We start from the raw sequence: 16939 nt of genomic DNA, 5'->3' as shown, positions 1-16939 counted from the left end.
TTTTTCCTTAGGGTTAGGGTATTCTGGTCCTCTGTGGATTTTTCCACAGCGCATTTGATAAATTCGCAGTGTAAAACCGCTGCGGACTTATCGCGGATTCAACGTGGTTTTTCTGCGGATTTCACTGCGGTTTTACAACTGCGGTTTTCTATTGGAGCAGTTGTAAAACCACTGCGGAATCCGCAGAAAGAAGTGACATGCTGCGGAATGTAAACCGCAACGTTTCCGCGCAGTTTTTTCCGCAGCATGGGCACAGCGTTTTTTGTTTCCCATAGGTTTACATTGAACTATAATCTCAAGGGAAACTGCTGCGGACCCGCAGCTGCGGAAACGCTGCGGATTCGCAGCGTTTTCAGCAGCGTGTGCACATAGCCTTAGAATTAGGCTATGTGCACACGGTGTGGATTTGGCTGCGGATCCGCAGCGGATTGGCTGCTGCGGATTCGTAGCAGTTTTCCAACAGGTTTACAGTTCAATGTAAATCTTTGGAAAACCAAATCCGCTGTGCCCATGGTGCGGAAAATACCGCGCAGAAACGCTGCGTTGTATTTTACGCAGCATATCAATTCTTTGTGCGGATTCCGCAGCGTTTTACACCTGTTCCTCAATAGGAATCCGCAGGTGAAATCCGCACAAAAACACTGGAAATCTGTGGTAAATCCGCAGGTAAAACGCAGTGCCTTTTACCTGCGGATTTTTCAAAAATGGTGCGGAAAAATCTCACACAAATCCACAACACGGGCACATAGCCTTAGGGTTAGGGATGGAATTAGGGCTAGGGTTGGAAATAGGTTTAAGATTAGGCTTGTGGTTAGGGTTATGGTTAGGGGTGTGTTGGGGTTAGGGTTGAAATTAGGGTTGGGATTAGGGTTAGGGGTGTGTTGGGTTAGGGTTGTGGTTAGGGGTGTGTTGGGGTTAGGGTTATGGCTAGAGTTGGGATTAGGGTTAGGGGTGTGTTGGGGTTAGTGTTGGAGTTAGAATTGAGAGGTTTCCACTGTTTAGGCACATCAGGGGTCTCCAAACGCAACATGGCGCCACCATTGATTCCAGCCAATCTTGCGTTCCATAAGTCAAATGGTGCACCCTCCCTTCCGAGCCCCAACGTGCAACCAAACAGTGGTTTACCCCCACGTACGGAGTACCAGCATACTCGGGACAAACTGGGCAACAACTATTGGGGTCCAATTTCATCTGTTACCCTTGTGAAAATAAAAAATTGCTTGCTAAAACATCATTTTTGAGGAAATAAAAATGATTTTTTATTTTCACGGCTCTGCGTTGTAAACTTCTGTGAAGCACTTGGGGGTTCAAAGTGCTCACCACATATCTAGATAAGTTCCTTTGGGGGTCTAGTTTCCAAAATAGGGTCACTTGTGGGGGGTTTCTACTGTTTAGACACATCAGGGTCTCTGCAAATGCAACGTGACGCCCGCAGACCATTCCATCAAAGTCTGCATTTCAAAACGTCACTACTTCCCTTCCGAGCCCCGGCGTGTGCCCAAATAGTGGTTTACCCCCACATATGGGATACCAGCATACTCGAGACAAACTGGGCAACAACTATTGGGGTCCAATTTCTCCTTTTAGCCTTGTGAAAATAAATAATTGCTTGCTAAAACATCATTTTTGAGGAAATAAAAATGATTTTTTATTTTCACAGCTCTGCGTTGTAAACTTCTGTGAAGCACTTGGGGGTTCAAAGTGCTCAACACACATCTAGATAAGTTCCTTTGGGGGTCTAGTTTCCAAAATGGGGTCACTTGTGGGGGGGGTTTACTGTTTAGGGACATCAGGGGCTCTGCAAACGCAACGTGACGCCCGCAGAGCATTCCATCAAAGTCTGCATTTCAAAATGTCACTACTTCACTTCCGAGCCCCGGCATGTGCCCAAACAGTGGTTTACCCCCACATATGGGGTATTAGCGTACTCAGCAGATACTGGACAACAACTTTTGGGGTCAAATTTCTCCTGTTACCCTTGGGAAAATAAAAAATTCAGGGCTAAAAAATCATTTTTGAGGAAAGAAAAATTATTTTTTACTTTCACGGCTCTGCGTTATAAACTTCTGTGAAGCACCTGGTGGTTTAAAGTGCTCACTATGCATCTAGATAAGTTCCTTGGGGGGTCTAGTTTCCAAAATGGGGTCACTTGTGTGGGAGCTCCAATGTTTAGGCACACAGGGGCTCTCCAAACGCGACATGGTGTCCGCTAACGATGGAGATCATTTTTCATTCAAAAAGTCAAATGGCGCTCCTTCCCTTCCGAGCCTTACCATATGCCCAATCAGTGGTTTACCCCCACATATGAGGTATCGGTGTACTCAGGAGAAATTTCCCAACAAATTTTAGGATCCATTTTATCCTGTTGCCTATGTGAAAATGAAGAAATTGAGGCTAAAAGAATTTTTTGGTGAAAAAAAAGTACGTTTTCATTTTTACGGATCAATTTGTGAAGCACCTGGGGGTTTAAAGTGCTCACTATGCATCTAGATAAGTTCATTGGGGCGTCTAGTTTCCAAATTGGGGTCACTTGTGGGGGAGCTCCAATGTTTAGGCACACGGGGGCTCTCCAAACGTGACATGCTATCCGCTGAAGATTGGAGCCAAATTTCCATTCAAAAAGTCAAATTGCGCTCCTTCCCTTCCGAGCCCTGCCGTGCGCCCAACCAGTGGTTTACCCCCACATATGAGGTATCAGCGTACTCAGGACAAATTGGACAACAATGTTCATGGTCCAGTTTCTCCTTTTACCCTTGGGAAAATAAAAAAATTGTTGCTAAAAGATCATTTTTGTGAATAAAAAGTTAAATGTTCATATTTTCCTTCCATGTTGCTTCTGCTGCTGTGAAACACCTGAAGGGTTAACAAACTTCTTGAATGTGGTTTTCAGCACCTTGAGGGGTGTAGTTTTTAGAATGGTGTCACTTTTGGGTATTTTCAGCCATATAGAACCCTCAAATTGACTTCAAATGTGAGGTGGTCCCTAAAAAAAAATGATTTTGTAAATTTTGTTGTAAAAATGAGAAATCACTGGTCAAATTTTAACCTTTATAACTTCCTAGCAAAAAAAAAATTTTGGTTCCAAAATTGTGCTGATGTAAAGTAGACATGTGGGAAATGTTAGTTATTAACTATTTTGTGTCACATAACTCTCTGATTTAACAGAATAAAAATTCAAAATTTGAAAATTGCGAAATTTTCTAAATTTTTTGCCAAATTTCCATTTTTTTCACAAATAAACGCAGAAATTATTGACCTAAATTTACCACTAACATGAAGCCCAATATGTCACGAAAAACAATCTTAGAACCGCTAGGATCCGTTGAAGCGTTCCTGAGTTATTACCTCATAAAGGGACACTGGTCAGAATTGCAAAAAACGGCAAGGTCATTAAGGCCAAAATAGGCTGGGTCATGAAGGGGTTAACTCCAATGTTCCACTTAATTTGTCTGATAGCCAAAAGAAGCTTATTAAAGGATTGGTTGAGTGGTTCCATTCGAAATAGGAAAGCTATAATAGGTCAAATGAAGACTATGTTTCACTTAGAATGGATGGAAGCAGAGCGTAACAAGGAAAAGAATATAACATCACTCATGACAAAGTGGAAAAGCTTTTTTCCTTAAACATTATACAAACAAAGGACTTCAGGGAATTGTGAAACCCTTTGAACAGACCAGTAGGTACATATTGGAGGACATGGGTGGAACACTGGGGAAGTTGAAAATAGCTGATCTGAATGTTGATGGAATAGGTGGTAGGGACACATTGGTTAAGTAGTAATATAAATTATGGATGCAAACTAAATATTCTATAACGGTTTGGGATTAAGAAGATGTACGTAAAGAAAGGAGATGCGCACACAAGAAATATTCAACTATTTCCTGCAGGTCTGGGAAGAGGGAGGGTAGGGGGGAGCTTATGAGGGGTTTCTTCTGTATTTTGACCTTACAAATTGTAATGTGATAATCAAAAACTGAAATCTATATGTTAAAAATCAATACAAATGATTGTTTAAAAAAAATCAAAACATAGATACAAGAAAAAAAAAATAAAAAATCAGGCACTTCCTTCGTAGCAAGATTCAATCTCAAGCAAATCAGCTATGTGTTACTCCCTGGTGACGTTCCAGCTTATCTCTTAAAAATGGCTAAATTCACTGAATTATAACAAGATCTGGTAATCCAGGTATATTTCATTGCAATAGTAACTGGTCTCGATACAAGAGAAAGTACTATTCTACCACTTAAGAGTGTTGGATAGCGTTTCATACTTAGGATTCTGTTTGCCTCACTAAAGTGAACGTATATGTCGGGGGCAAGTCTACAGACAATCCGTCATGTGATCACATCATGGGGCGACTGATCGCCATCACCCTATGTAATATAACGTAGATGTTCTGGTCATGCCTGTAGAATCTAAGGAATTAACAAGTCAAAATCAGAGTTCCTTCTAATCCCTGATGCTCCGTAACACAGCTAGAGCCCGTCAGTCATAGTGCGGACACACATCTGACCGTTTTGAAAGACAAGGATTACACCATTCTTGTATTAGTTCCCTAAAATCTTATCACAGGTTTCTTTTTTCAGTCTGGAGGTTATCATGACAGAGTATTAATACATAGAAATTACAATAAATTGTCATTTGTTCCATTTTGTTAGAATCAAATTTGTCCCAAATGACAAATACGGCGATGTTTCAGGACAAAAAAAGGGAACTTTTTTTAATCCCTTCAATTCTGTAATTTTTTTCACTTTTAATCAAAATGATTTTTAAAGAGCTGCCAATGACAAGGGATCTCCCTGTGTTCTTGGAAAAGAAGGTACACAGAACTTTGCTAACCGTTCACTGCAAGGAATATGTACACACTAGTTTTGGGTGGCAACGCTTTCCAATAATTTTCTCATTCTCCAAGGTAAATAGCACCTTGAAAATGTGCATGTTTGAAGATCGGTATTGAGGATGTCACTTTCTGGCCTCATGTGAACACAACTGTGCATTATGATTATTATAAAGAACTAATAATTGAGCTCTTCGACAAGATCAATGGCTGGCAAACCGACAACCACCACATAAATCATAGTGACCTGCTAGGAATACACCGGCTACATACATGGTAACGTAAGTATGTGGCGTGTGCAAGTCTGGCTAGGAGGTAATGACTTAAAAGCGATGTACTGTATTGGGTACACATGAAATACCACGCTTGCTTGATAATGTATAGTTTAGAATGTAATATTGGTAGGAAAATACATATTTAAAATAACATACACAAGTTTCAATGAACATTAGAGATGAACACTTTTTTTTAAATTCGTATTCACCAAATTTTCCTAGGAAATTAAATTCAATGTGATTAATATGTACTCCAAATCTTCCAATTGCCTCTACTCTCTTTTCCTCACACACTATTCTTCACTATTGAGCTGTTGCACAGTCTGAACTACTACTTCAGTGTCTTATGGCTTTCTCCCCCTACCTCTATGGCTACCCTGTGACGTCCTCTCACTATCCAGACTCGCCACAAAATGGCTGCTGCATTTCCTGCTTCTGCTTTTATTAAGGCTATGAGTCACTCCTGATTCTATACAATGTGATGTAATAGCTACATGGGATTATGGAGTAGCCTGCCAGAGGTCATGTAATCCTTCTGCAATGTGTAAAATGGTAGCCGCGGCTTAAGGGGATTTGTGCAAAGTGAAATCATAAATTGTTCAAATTCACCAGATTCAGTGAATTCCTAAAAATGATATGAAATTGATTTGCATTGGATCAATTTATGCATGTTTTCACTCAAATCTTGTATTTTCCTGTTTTTACATTTACAGAATGGGTTTTCAGAGGTTGATTCACAACCGCTTCATGCTTTTAAACAATTTTCTTTTTATTCAAAACCTTAAAATCATGTTCACTACTGCTGAAATAGCGCCTCATGAATTTCTCAAAACTATGCCAAGAATCGCTGATGTATAGAAACTACTTTTCCAACCTGCAAGTTGGGTGGAAAAGCACAATAGGTCAACAATTAATACAAATTTCATGAGAAGGGCACAAAAAGATATTCTTCTGGGTTTTGAAATTAGTCAAAAATAAACCTTAGCGGCAAAAATGCTATGGCTATACACAGTAATTTTTTTTTTATAATAAGATGCTCTAAGTTTCCCTTTTTTTCGTCTTTTGCATCTCATTAACATGTCTATTGATCCTCTCATTACCATAATTAATTTCATTTATGGTGTTGGAACTTCAATGTGGAGGAGTGTGTATGTATTTTTTTTACTGTTATGAGGTGCAGGGTTTTTTGTATCATTTTGGAATACAAACAATATTTATATCACTTTTTCAATGTTTTGTGAGGATCCCCAAAAAACAAAGTCAAGTCATATTTTCATCTTCTCACAGTGTTCACCGTATAGGATATAAAATACCAAATGTATGGTTTTTGCCTTTTTGCCCCAGAAAAACTATTTGAACATCATTAAAACTGCGATTCGGGTTCTTTTTTTTTTTTTTCTTTTTACACCTAACATTTGTATTTTACAATACTTCTCATTAAAGGAGACATTAACATGTGATGCTATTTATGTAGTGCAATGCACTAGTCTGTGGGTGTTTGAGTGATAGGTAGCCCATTAGATCCCACCTGTAGTTGGATCTGATAGCCTAAGGTATGTGGCATGTTTAACTGTGAGAACAGTTTGGGGTAGGACCTTTCAGTATCAGAGTGACTGTGCTCCAATTTATAAAGCAAGAGCTATAAAAAGGCATGGTTGGGAGATTTTGGCATGGAAGAACTTGACTGGCCTACACACAACTCTGACCTAAGAGAAAAGGAGGCAGAAAAAAAAAAAGAAAACCATCAAAATAAAACGGTATAGGGTGCGTAGCGTGTCTTTTTCCCTTTTCTCTTGTGAACTGAAGCCATAATCCAGTGCTGAATCAGTTACACAACCGGCACCAAAAGGCAATCAGCAAACATTATCAATTTATCGTAGGGTTCACTGGTTTCCAACAAGATGGTGAGAAGAATAAAACTGGTGCTGCACTATTTTCTCCCATACATGACTTAAATGAACGGCAAACATATTCCAAACCAAGCCTATGATGGAAGTTTTAGTTTAGCAGCCAAAATAAACTTTTCTGGAATTTTGTTTTAAGCGATGACATGTGTACGTTTTAAAAACACTTTTGCTGGATAAAAGAAAAAAAAATTGAAAACACCAAAAAACTACGTTTAACTTCCCATAAAAAAAAGCAATATTTTACGGTGCCATCAAAGTGAATTAGCACATGCTGCTTATTTTTTATTTGCAGATTTCAACATTTCAATTTCATCGCTTTTGAAGATTTTACATCCATTAAAACGCATCAAAAACATGAGTATTCTATACGGCGTTTTACCTTTCGACCTTTAGATTTTTCAGTTGCAAATACTAAACCTGGGCTGTATTGGGTTATGTGTTCAATATGTGTACGTTTGTTTACCAACCTTTTACACAGTTTTAGATTTCAGCTCAGTAACCTACCATGTGGTAAAGTTATACTTGCACCATCAATGATTGCTTGAGCCAGTTCATGATCATTACTCTCAAAAGCGTGTGCTGCTGCTTTCAGAGCATCCCAAATCTCTTTCCGGCCTTCAAAAGCTGGGGCAGTGTCCCAAAATTCATCCCGCTTGCTACGTAATTGTCCATCTGTCATAGGGTAATCACTTTTCCACTTGGGTTTATCCTTTTTCAAAGGTTGATTACGTCCTAAGGCCACTAAATAGGAAAAGAAAAAAAATATATACATTTTATCAAATGCAAAAAGGCAAAAGACACATTCCAAAAATAAAACATATGCTCTGTATACACCATGCTGAACTGTTTTCAGGCTTATATGGGTCCTAAGACCGTGAAATAGGCCCCAACACCGTTGCCCAAGACTCGCCTCTTTATACGTACTGCCCAATCCAAGGGCAGCATGCACCCAGACACTGGTTGCATGATTGGAGCCATACATGTGACACGTTTAATAGCTGCGGACTGAGCCGCATGGGAGACTAGCTGGACAGGCAGGTCCCTGCCTGCTTCTACCAACCCGCTCAGCTTAGGTGACCGGTCTCATACTGAGTGCGTGTATAGGAAAAGACCAGCCATTCCAGGGAGGTGGTGTGAAGAAGCCAGAATTGTGTTTTCAAGGTCGTTGCATGTCTCATTTCAAATGCAACAAAGAACAGATAAAACAAATGTACCACAAAATTGCGGTTAAAGATCCCGGTTATTTACGGTGGGCGCGACAAACAACTGGGTGTTTCACCGCCATCACCACTGCCGGAACTTCCTACAGCACACCAGGTCAGCAGCACCCCGTTACTTCTTGGGCCAACTACTCCTAGTGTTGTACCTCAGTACAACCCATTCAGGTGAGCACACGCTGTCTGTTGTTTGACCCTTTATACTAATTTACAATACTTCGATAGCGCCACATTATTCTCTAAAGGTACCGTCACACTAGGCGATATCGCCAGCGATCCGTGACGTTGCAGCGACCTGGATAGCGATATCGCTGTATTTGACACGCAGCAGCGATCTGGATCCCGCTGTGAAATTGCTGGTCGCTGCTAGAAGGTCTGCACTTTATTTGGTCGCTAGGTCGCCGTGTATCGCCGTGTTTGACAGCAAAAGCAAGGATACCAGCGATATTTTACACTGGTAACCAGGGTAAACATCGGGTTACTAAGCGCAGGGCCGCGCTTAGTAACCCAATGTTTACCCTGGTTACCAGCGTAAAAGTTAAAAAAACAAACAGCACATACTCACCAGCGCGTCCCCCAGCCTCTGCTTCCTGACACTGAGCGCCGGTCCTAAACTGAAAGTGAAAGCACAGCGGTGACGTCACCGCTGTGCTGTTAGGGCCGGAGCTCAGTCAGTGTCAGGAAGCAGAGGCTGGGGGACGCGCTGGTGAGTATGTGCTGTTTGTTTTTTTAACTTTTACGCTGGTAACCAGGGTAAACATCGGGTTACTAAGCGCGGCCCTGCGCTTAGCAACCCGATGCTTACCCTGGTTACCCGGGGATCTCGGCATCGTTGGTCGCTGGAGAGCGGTCTGTGTGACAGCTCTCCAGCGACCAAACAGCGACGCTGCAGCGATCGGCATCGCTGTCGCTATCGCTGCAGCGTCGCTCAATGTGACGGTACCTTAAGGGATTTCCAACACACACACACACACACACAAACACACACACACACACACACACACACACACACACACACACATCTTTGGAAAAAATACATTGATGGATACTGCCTCTATTTCTGACATAACTGATATTATGTTCTCTCATAACTCCTTTGAAATGTCCTTAGCTTTGAGGAATAACTCTACTAGTGATGATCGAGTATACTCGTTACTCGGGTGGTCTCCGAGTATTTGATAGTGCTCGACGCAGCTACATGATTTATAGCTGCTAGCCAGCCTGAGTATATATGGGGTTGCCTGGTTGCTAGGGAATCCTCACATGTATTCAAGCTGTCCAGCAGCTGTAAATCATGCAGCTGTGTTGACAAAAACGAAATCTCCGAGCACTAACAAATACTCGGAGACCACCCAAGTAACAATGCTATTCGCTCATCAGTACTCTCTACCTAAATATAATTCCTAATGGTCCTCTTGGAACGTAATTTCTTCTCCAAGAAAGATAAGCCTCTTTATTTGATGTCTTATTACTTTGCCAGAATACTTTTAATCTATACTTTATGCTATGTTGTTTTTGCATTTGGTATGTTAATTGTTGTGGTGCAACTATGTGAAGATGATCTTCATTTCCCTTCTCTCCTCTTCCTCCCTAACCCTTTTCCTCTTTTCCTTTGTTTGGCTACCTTCCTTTCCCTTCATTGCGTTCCTTACCCCATTATCCCCTATACTGTAAAAATCCCCTAATAAAAAGAATTTTGATGAAAAATACATTTAGGGGTCTAAGAAAAGCACTACACAATTTTGTTTAAATATTTTTCCCAGACCATTTTTTCCCACACAATGACCAAAACACAGAAAACTGCAAAACTGAGTATTTTCAATTTTCTTTCTCCCCATCATTTCACTGCAATAGCAATTTTTTTCCCCTCATTTTCAAGAAATTGTATAGAAAAATTAAGGTAGCTCTTTTAAAATTACAACTTGTCCAACGAAAAAAAACAAAAAAGAACCAAGGAAGAGGTTAAAATACATCCATTTATATATGGAAATGGAGTACTTTGTGGACAACAGCTTTATCAACTATAACTTGTTGATCAATAGGGGTCCGACCACTAGGATCTGCACTGATAGGGATAAAAGTACCCATTTTGCCAATCAGCATGGAGCATTAGTGCGTATGCTTGACCATCACTGCATTCATTCCCTGGGGGATGCCAAGCACTGTGCTCAGCATTTTCAATCCTGATAGGGAAAGAATGGAGCGCTGCAGTCAGTTGTCCGACCTTTTGTACCATGGATAAAAGTTCCCCATTCGGCTGATCAGTGTGGGTCCCAGAGATGGAGGATACATGGATTGTCCAGTAGGAACATTAATTGCCAGAAAAATGTAAATTTTTTATTTTTAAAATTATTTTCTATGAATAAAAAGCCGGTCATTTCAAGGAAATAAACCAAGTTAAAAATCATATAGGACTAACAGTGTAAGGCTATGTTCACACTTTGCGGTTTTTGCTGCGGATCCGCAGCGGATTTGCAGCTGCGGATCCGCAGCCGTTTTCCATGCAGGGTACAGTACAATGTTACCCTATGGAAAACAAAAACCGCTGTGCCCACTTTGCGTTTTTCCGCATGAAAATCAGCGCGAATTTTCTGCGGAAAAAAAGAAGTAGCATGTCAATTCTTTCTGCGGATTCCGCAGCGGTTTTCCACCAGCACCAATAGGAAAGTGCAGTTGGAAACCCGCAGTGGAATCCGCAGTAGAAACCGCACAAAAAAACGCAGTGAAAACCACCGCGGTTTTGCACTGCGGTTTTTACAAATCCGCAGCTGAAAAGTCCGCAGCAAAAAAAGGATAGTGTGAACAAGCCCTAAAGGTATTTTCAAAATCCTACTTCTAACAGATTGCTATGAATGTATACCAGCAGTAAGGCGTTTGAAGTGTAATTTGAGTTTGCAGGAAGCCTGGCTTCACCTAGAAAAGAAGGTGAGAGTTACAGTACGTCCAACACCCACAAGAGAAGGTCACACGTACTTTAAATATTTTATTAGCCATAGCTCCCCTGCTGACATGCATAGCCCAACATTGACAGTAAATGCAGCAACATGAAAGCCTCGAACAGGTGACAATCTCCAGAGTTTAGACATCTATCATTTTTTAACTAGGCTTTGGGATCTTATGTGGCCAAACTATTTGGGCTGAATTTCTCCCAGTCTGGGGCCAGATCTACTTTTACAATTTTAGCCCTAATTCATTAAGACTGGTGTTTGTATGTCAGTCTTACAAATGGGAGAACGGAATTAAAATTAAAAAGCCACAAACCTCTAATCAATTTGGTGCATCTTTCAACAGTTAGGCGCCATGGCCAGAAAGGTGATGGCAAAATAGACTGCACCTTTGTGGCTTTTACTCTGAAGAATTTGCTGGACGCGCTTCACCACATTGCTTCTATGCTCTGCCCATGTCTGAACTGAACAGGAATTGCATACAACTGTTAAGAGTCTCAACATTTTTGCACAACTTCAAGCTGTGAAAAAAAACTAATGATGTTTCAAGCAGCTTTAAGTCAGAATTCTGAATAAAAGTGCCTAAGAAGTCAATTTTTTTTATTTTTATTTTTTTTTACACTTAGGATACCTTTTACCAACTTCAGTCACACCTCCATAAAGAGGTTGTCCACTAATTTTACATTGGCCTATCCTTAGGATAGGTCATCAATGTGATCAGTTTGGATCCGCCACCCCCACCGATCAGCAGTTATTGGCGCCAGAGGCCGCAAGTACTCACTTGCCGAGCTGCTCAGTCTACTTGTAATGGCCAGGTTTGGTACTGCACATCTGCCTCCTATTGATTTGAACATGATGCAGATGTGCAGTACCAAGCCTCAGCCACTATAAGCAGGTGCCGACACCGATGACAGCTGATTGGTGGGGGTGCTAGGTGTTGGACCCTGGCCGTTCAGACATTGATGGCCTATCCTAACGATAGGCCATCACTGTAAAAGTAGTGGACAACCTCTTTAAAATCCAACTTCAGTGCATAACCTGATCTGTGTGCCAAATGAATGACATTGCACTTAAAAAGCTATTCGCACCTTTGCAATAGTTTATTTCTTGAAACGGTGTGTACATCTTATGCAGACTCTAAATAAGGGGATGTGCGCACAGCTGTTTATACCAGGCATATTTTGTCTTAATTTTATGCACAGAAAATATACTACACATTATAGATTACAGTAGCATCAACATGAATAAACTTTTCTAAAATCACTTCACGCTGTGAAGAAAACTCACACTGCTGGCATCTCTTTCTGCAAAACTGGAAAACATTTCAGCCACTCACAATTGGCCAGTAACCTGCAATTAATTTCTACGTGCACTAGAAAGCCTTTGCAACTTTTATGTAGTGGCTGCTTGGCAACCTATCAATCTTTATGTGAAAGAACAGCCTTAAAAATCAAAATCTGCATCTAATATTTCATGGAGTTGGACATGTTTGGAGTAGTTCACATTCAGCAGTTTATGATAAAGTATTTTTAAGTCAAAGCCAGTAGAGAATCCTAAGAGGTGGAAACAAAGCACAAAAATCAATTTTTTAATTTTTAAATTATAAGATCAAGAATAAGCACCAAAATTGCATTATGTGCATTTAGCCTAAGTAAACATTCATACAGTCACAGCTACAGTATGGAACTTTCGTCCATCACAGTAAAACTTAGAAATTGTCTCTGCAGAGAAGAAGAGGACTAGAACTCTAGTGCCATCTATTGGAAGTATCAATCCTAAAAGTGAGTATGGATTCTCTAAGGCTGGGTTCACATTGCGTTAATAGCAGCCCGTTCAGCACATACGCTAATGGGCTGCTGTTAACGCAAGTGCCGACGTTTCATCGCGCTAGCGCAGATAGAGCATCTGCTAGATCCATCTGCGCTAGCAGTGACGGACTCTGAAACGCTGCAGCCCGCGTCTCGGGTCCGTCACTCAATGATGGCACATCGCTAGCGCACGCCCATTGTGGGCGTGCGCTAGCGATGCATCCGACATTGCATTCAATGGTGGTGTTAATGGACTACGTTACACCGCGTTATGCCGCGGTGTAACGTAGTCCGTTTAACGGAGTCACTGAACGCAATGTGAACCCAGCCTAACGAGTCTTGTCACATGACTTTGGAAAAAGGGCCAAAACCACAATATGAAGAAACCGTTTTGGGGTACAAAGTTCAAAGTGTGAGCTCTATTTGGGCTTGGTGAGAGGCATCTGATCGGGATTGAAATGTCAGGTGGCACTAGAGTTTTAGTCCTCTGCAATTTGCATATTTCCCAGAGGAGCATTGCGGCTTAAAAGTCTGCTCACCTTGGCATGTCACTCTCTGCATGGAGAAACGTTACCCCCTTGGATCCCAGTAAAATCTCATAAACAGCATATTTGCAACAAAAGCTGTAAAACCAAATTCACAATCAACAAGTACAAAGCCCAGTTTCCACAGGTGGTAAAGTGGCTCATAAGTGGAGAAATAAACATTATTTGATAAGATGTTGTAAAGATAGGAGAGTCAGCGGGTTCTCTAGTCCGCTAGCAGAAACTGCACGGACCATCCCAAACGCCCGCTCTCCTTTTACCGTGGGCACAACACTGCTCAGACAACACTGGGTGAGGGTAAAACAGTGTGGCAATGCTTTGTTGAACCACAAAACAGGCAAATAACACAGAACAGTCCCATTAAAATACCAAAGATGGTACAAAATTACTGAGTCTCGCCCTTGTGCTGACTTGCATGGATAAGAGCAGCTGTGACTTCAGAGCTTCCAAGGATAACTAACCTACCTGTGGCACGCACAGAGAAGAGGTAACAACAAGCTTAGCAAGATGACATCCATTGTCACAAGGCCAAATGACCGGAGGGTCACACCCTGGCTTCTCCAAACATCTCCATGGAGCCAAATGATCGGTGGTCCCAAATCCTCTGCTGTCCCAAATCCTCTGCTTTGCAAGTCAAGCCACACACCCCACACAATGGTCATTAAACATATTAAGCAAACATCCATTGTTCAATGACCCTGCATCACTATCTTGCAAAGTGAGACAATTAGTTGAAGGAGCCGACATAACAGGCAAACATTAGCCATTCAAAATGATCAAAGATCAATGTTTAAGACTCATGACAACAGTGTATGGTTCTTGACCAACTGAAGAATAAACACAAATTCAAAAGTCAACACATAGATAACAGTCTATTCCTCCTGGCTTACTGAAAATAGAGGTCTGGTTAATTAAGATAAAATGCTGTATCGTCACAGATGTATTACAAAGCTTCATATATTTGCCTGTACTATTGATTTATACAAAATTTGTTGAAATAGAGACTATTTAATTCAGGTTATGATTCAAAATTGTAAGAACATACAGTGCATCACAGCTTACTGTGTAAGTGGCAGTATATCTGAAGATCAGAGTGCGCATGATGACCCCTTATGCACTGCCGAAAGTGCCAACCATGGGTCTACTGTATGGGTAGCTGAGCATTAAAACTGTGCCATTGAGCAATGAAAGAACGTCTGGACTTTTCTGAATACATAATAAAATACACACAGACTATATATCTCTCTAGTATGGATGGACAGGTGTGTGTTTCTCTTACCCGAGGAGGGGATGGCGAGCTGATGGAACAATTATAATAAGGTTAGTCAACAGTGTGATGCTCTGCATAACGTTCTGCTAAGAAAATAGGAGTCCTGGCACTCATGTGGGGACGTTACTCTGACATAAACCACATAGAAAATTCGATATTGTTGTTAAGCATTTTATATTCTTTTAGCAGAATAATATGCCCTGAAGCACCGAAGAAGAAAAAAAAAAAAAAAAAAAAAAAGTATTCAGGAGTGGTTTGAGGAACACAACAGTTCAAGGCTTTAACTTTTAGCCTTCAAAATCTCTAGGCCTTAATATAATCATGTATCAGCGTGATGTGCTGCAAAGTACAAATCAAAGAAGCCTTATTTCACAACCTATAGGACAGTAATAGCTGTAGAAATAATTCTAAGCTAACTTTAATGATACCCAACTGCAAATAAATATGCATGTTTGGCAAAAATCATAAGTAATCAAACAGCTGCAAAAAGTTGTCCATATCCTTTAACAGATCTGCTGCTCAGTTTCTTTCTACAAACCACAGGATATTTCTTAGGATCTATGGAGTACATCCCTTTTCAAATTAGAGAGGTCTCAAAGGCACATGTTGGACTGTACAATAATACAGTGGCTTGTGAAAGTATTTACCCCCCTTGGCTTTTTACCTATTCTGCTACATTAAGGCTATGTGCACACGTTGCAGATTTTGATGCGGATCCGCAGCATTTTTGGACGAAGCGCGGAATAGCATCAAATCCGCAGTGTAGTGCACAACCAATGTTAGTCAATGGGAAATCCAGAATTGGTGTGCACATGCTGCGGAAAAATCCACGTGGATTCACAGAGTTTTATTTTCCGCAGCATGTCAATTCTTTTTGCGGATCTGCAGCATTTCTGCACCCATTGACTTGCATTGAGTCAGTCAAATACGCAGCAAAACCGATGTTGTAAAAAGATTTACGGTTTTGCTGCAGAGTTGGTGGGAAAAACGCTGCAGATAGGGAGGAGGAAGTGTGCGTGGGCGGAGACTGTATGAACGAAGATGTGTGTGTGTGTCTGTATCTGTGGGTGTGTGTCTGCAGGGGGGGTACTAGTCCCATCCAGCTATGTCTGCTACAGTGACAGCATTAGCCGATGATGGAACAGTAGTAGTCCCATCATCCGGCTACTGTGTTGAATAGTAAAACAAAACAAAAAAAAAGCCAACAGTATACTCCTTGTTCCGACGTAATCCATTTAATAACAAGTGTCCCACGACGATCGCCTGTGTAGAACAGTGACATCGGGAGATGTGACCGTTCAACAGGAGGGCCTCTGGCGATGTATTGACAGGAGGGTAATCCTCCGCAGTGTATCCCTCCACCGCCGGGAGAGAGGTCACCTGAGTTCTTGCTGTCACCGGCAACGCTGTGTGAGAAAACTCTCACGCAGCGGTGCTGTAAAGTGAGAGAGCGAACTCCGGTGACCTCTTCAGTGATGCACTGCAGAAGCCATTGTCTCCTGCCAGTGCATCGAGGGAGGCCTACAGAGCAGTCACATCTCCTGATGTGACTGCTCTATAGGGAAGATCATCGTGGGACACTCATTATTAAATAGACTACATTGGAACAGGGAATATTTGTGTTAGTTTATTATTTTATTTTTTTGCAGGAGGGCATCGCATGGATTAGCTGTATAATAAATATGGGAAACTGTGTGGCGTTTTATTACATCAAAATACTTTATTCTGGCTGTGTCTTTATTTAACCTATAACAACTATAGGATTAGTAACAGACATGTGTCTTATTGACATCTTTCCATTACTAAGCCGGCTTGATGTCACCTTACAATACAAAGGTAAAATCAACCCCACAACTATTACCCCACTTGCCACCTCTACAGGGCAAGTGGGAAGAGAGAGGCTAAGTACCGAAATTGGCGAATCTTAGAGATGTGCCATTTCTGGGGCGGCTGAGAGCTGGTGTTTGTAGCCGGGAAAGGGGGGGGGGCAAGATTCATGGCCTCTTCCTGGGCTATTAATATCAGCCCACAGCTGTCTGCATAGCCTTTTCTGGTTATCAATTATAGGGGGACCCCACGTCATTTTTTTTGGCCCCCCTATTTCAATAGCTAGTAAAGGCTAAATATACAGCTGT

The 16939-nt window shown here is 41.3% G+C and overlaps 1 protein-coding gene across 1 annotated transcript in view; it reads right to left on the bottom strand.

Annotated features, from left to right (window-relative positions):
* Positions 1-16939, bottom strand: part of UBTD2 (ubiquitin domain containing 2) — a 69023-nt gene that overhangs the window by 20388 nt on the left and 31696 nt on the right. Inside the window, exon 2 of the mRNA XM_077265782.1 lies at positions 7524-7760. Within this exon, the coding sequence (XP_077121897.1) occupies positions 7524-7760 (237 nt within the window). The remainder of the gene's footprint in view (positions 1-7523; positions 7761-16939) is intronic.

The sequence above is a fragment of the Ranitomeya variabilis genome, chromosome 5 (assembly GCF_051348905.1).
Source record: "Ranitomeya variabilis isolate aRanVar5 chromosome 5, aRanVar5.hap1, whole genome shotgun sequence".
Taxonomy (NCBI): domain Eukaryota; kingdom Metazoa; phylum Chordata; class Amphibia; order Anura; family Dendrobatidae; genus Ranitomeya; species Ranitomeya variabilis.
Note: the sequence above shows the minus strand (reverse complement) of the source record. Positions and strands in the feature narration are given on the sequence as shown.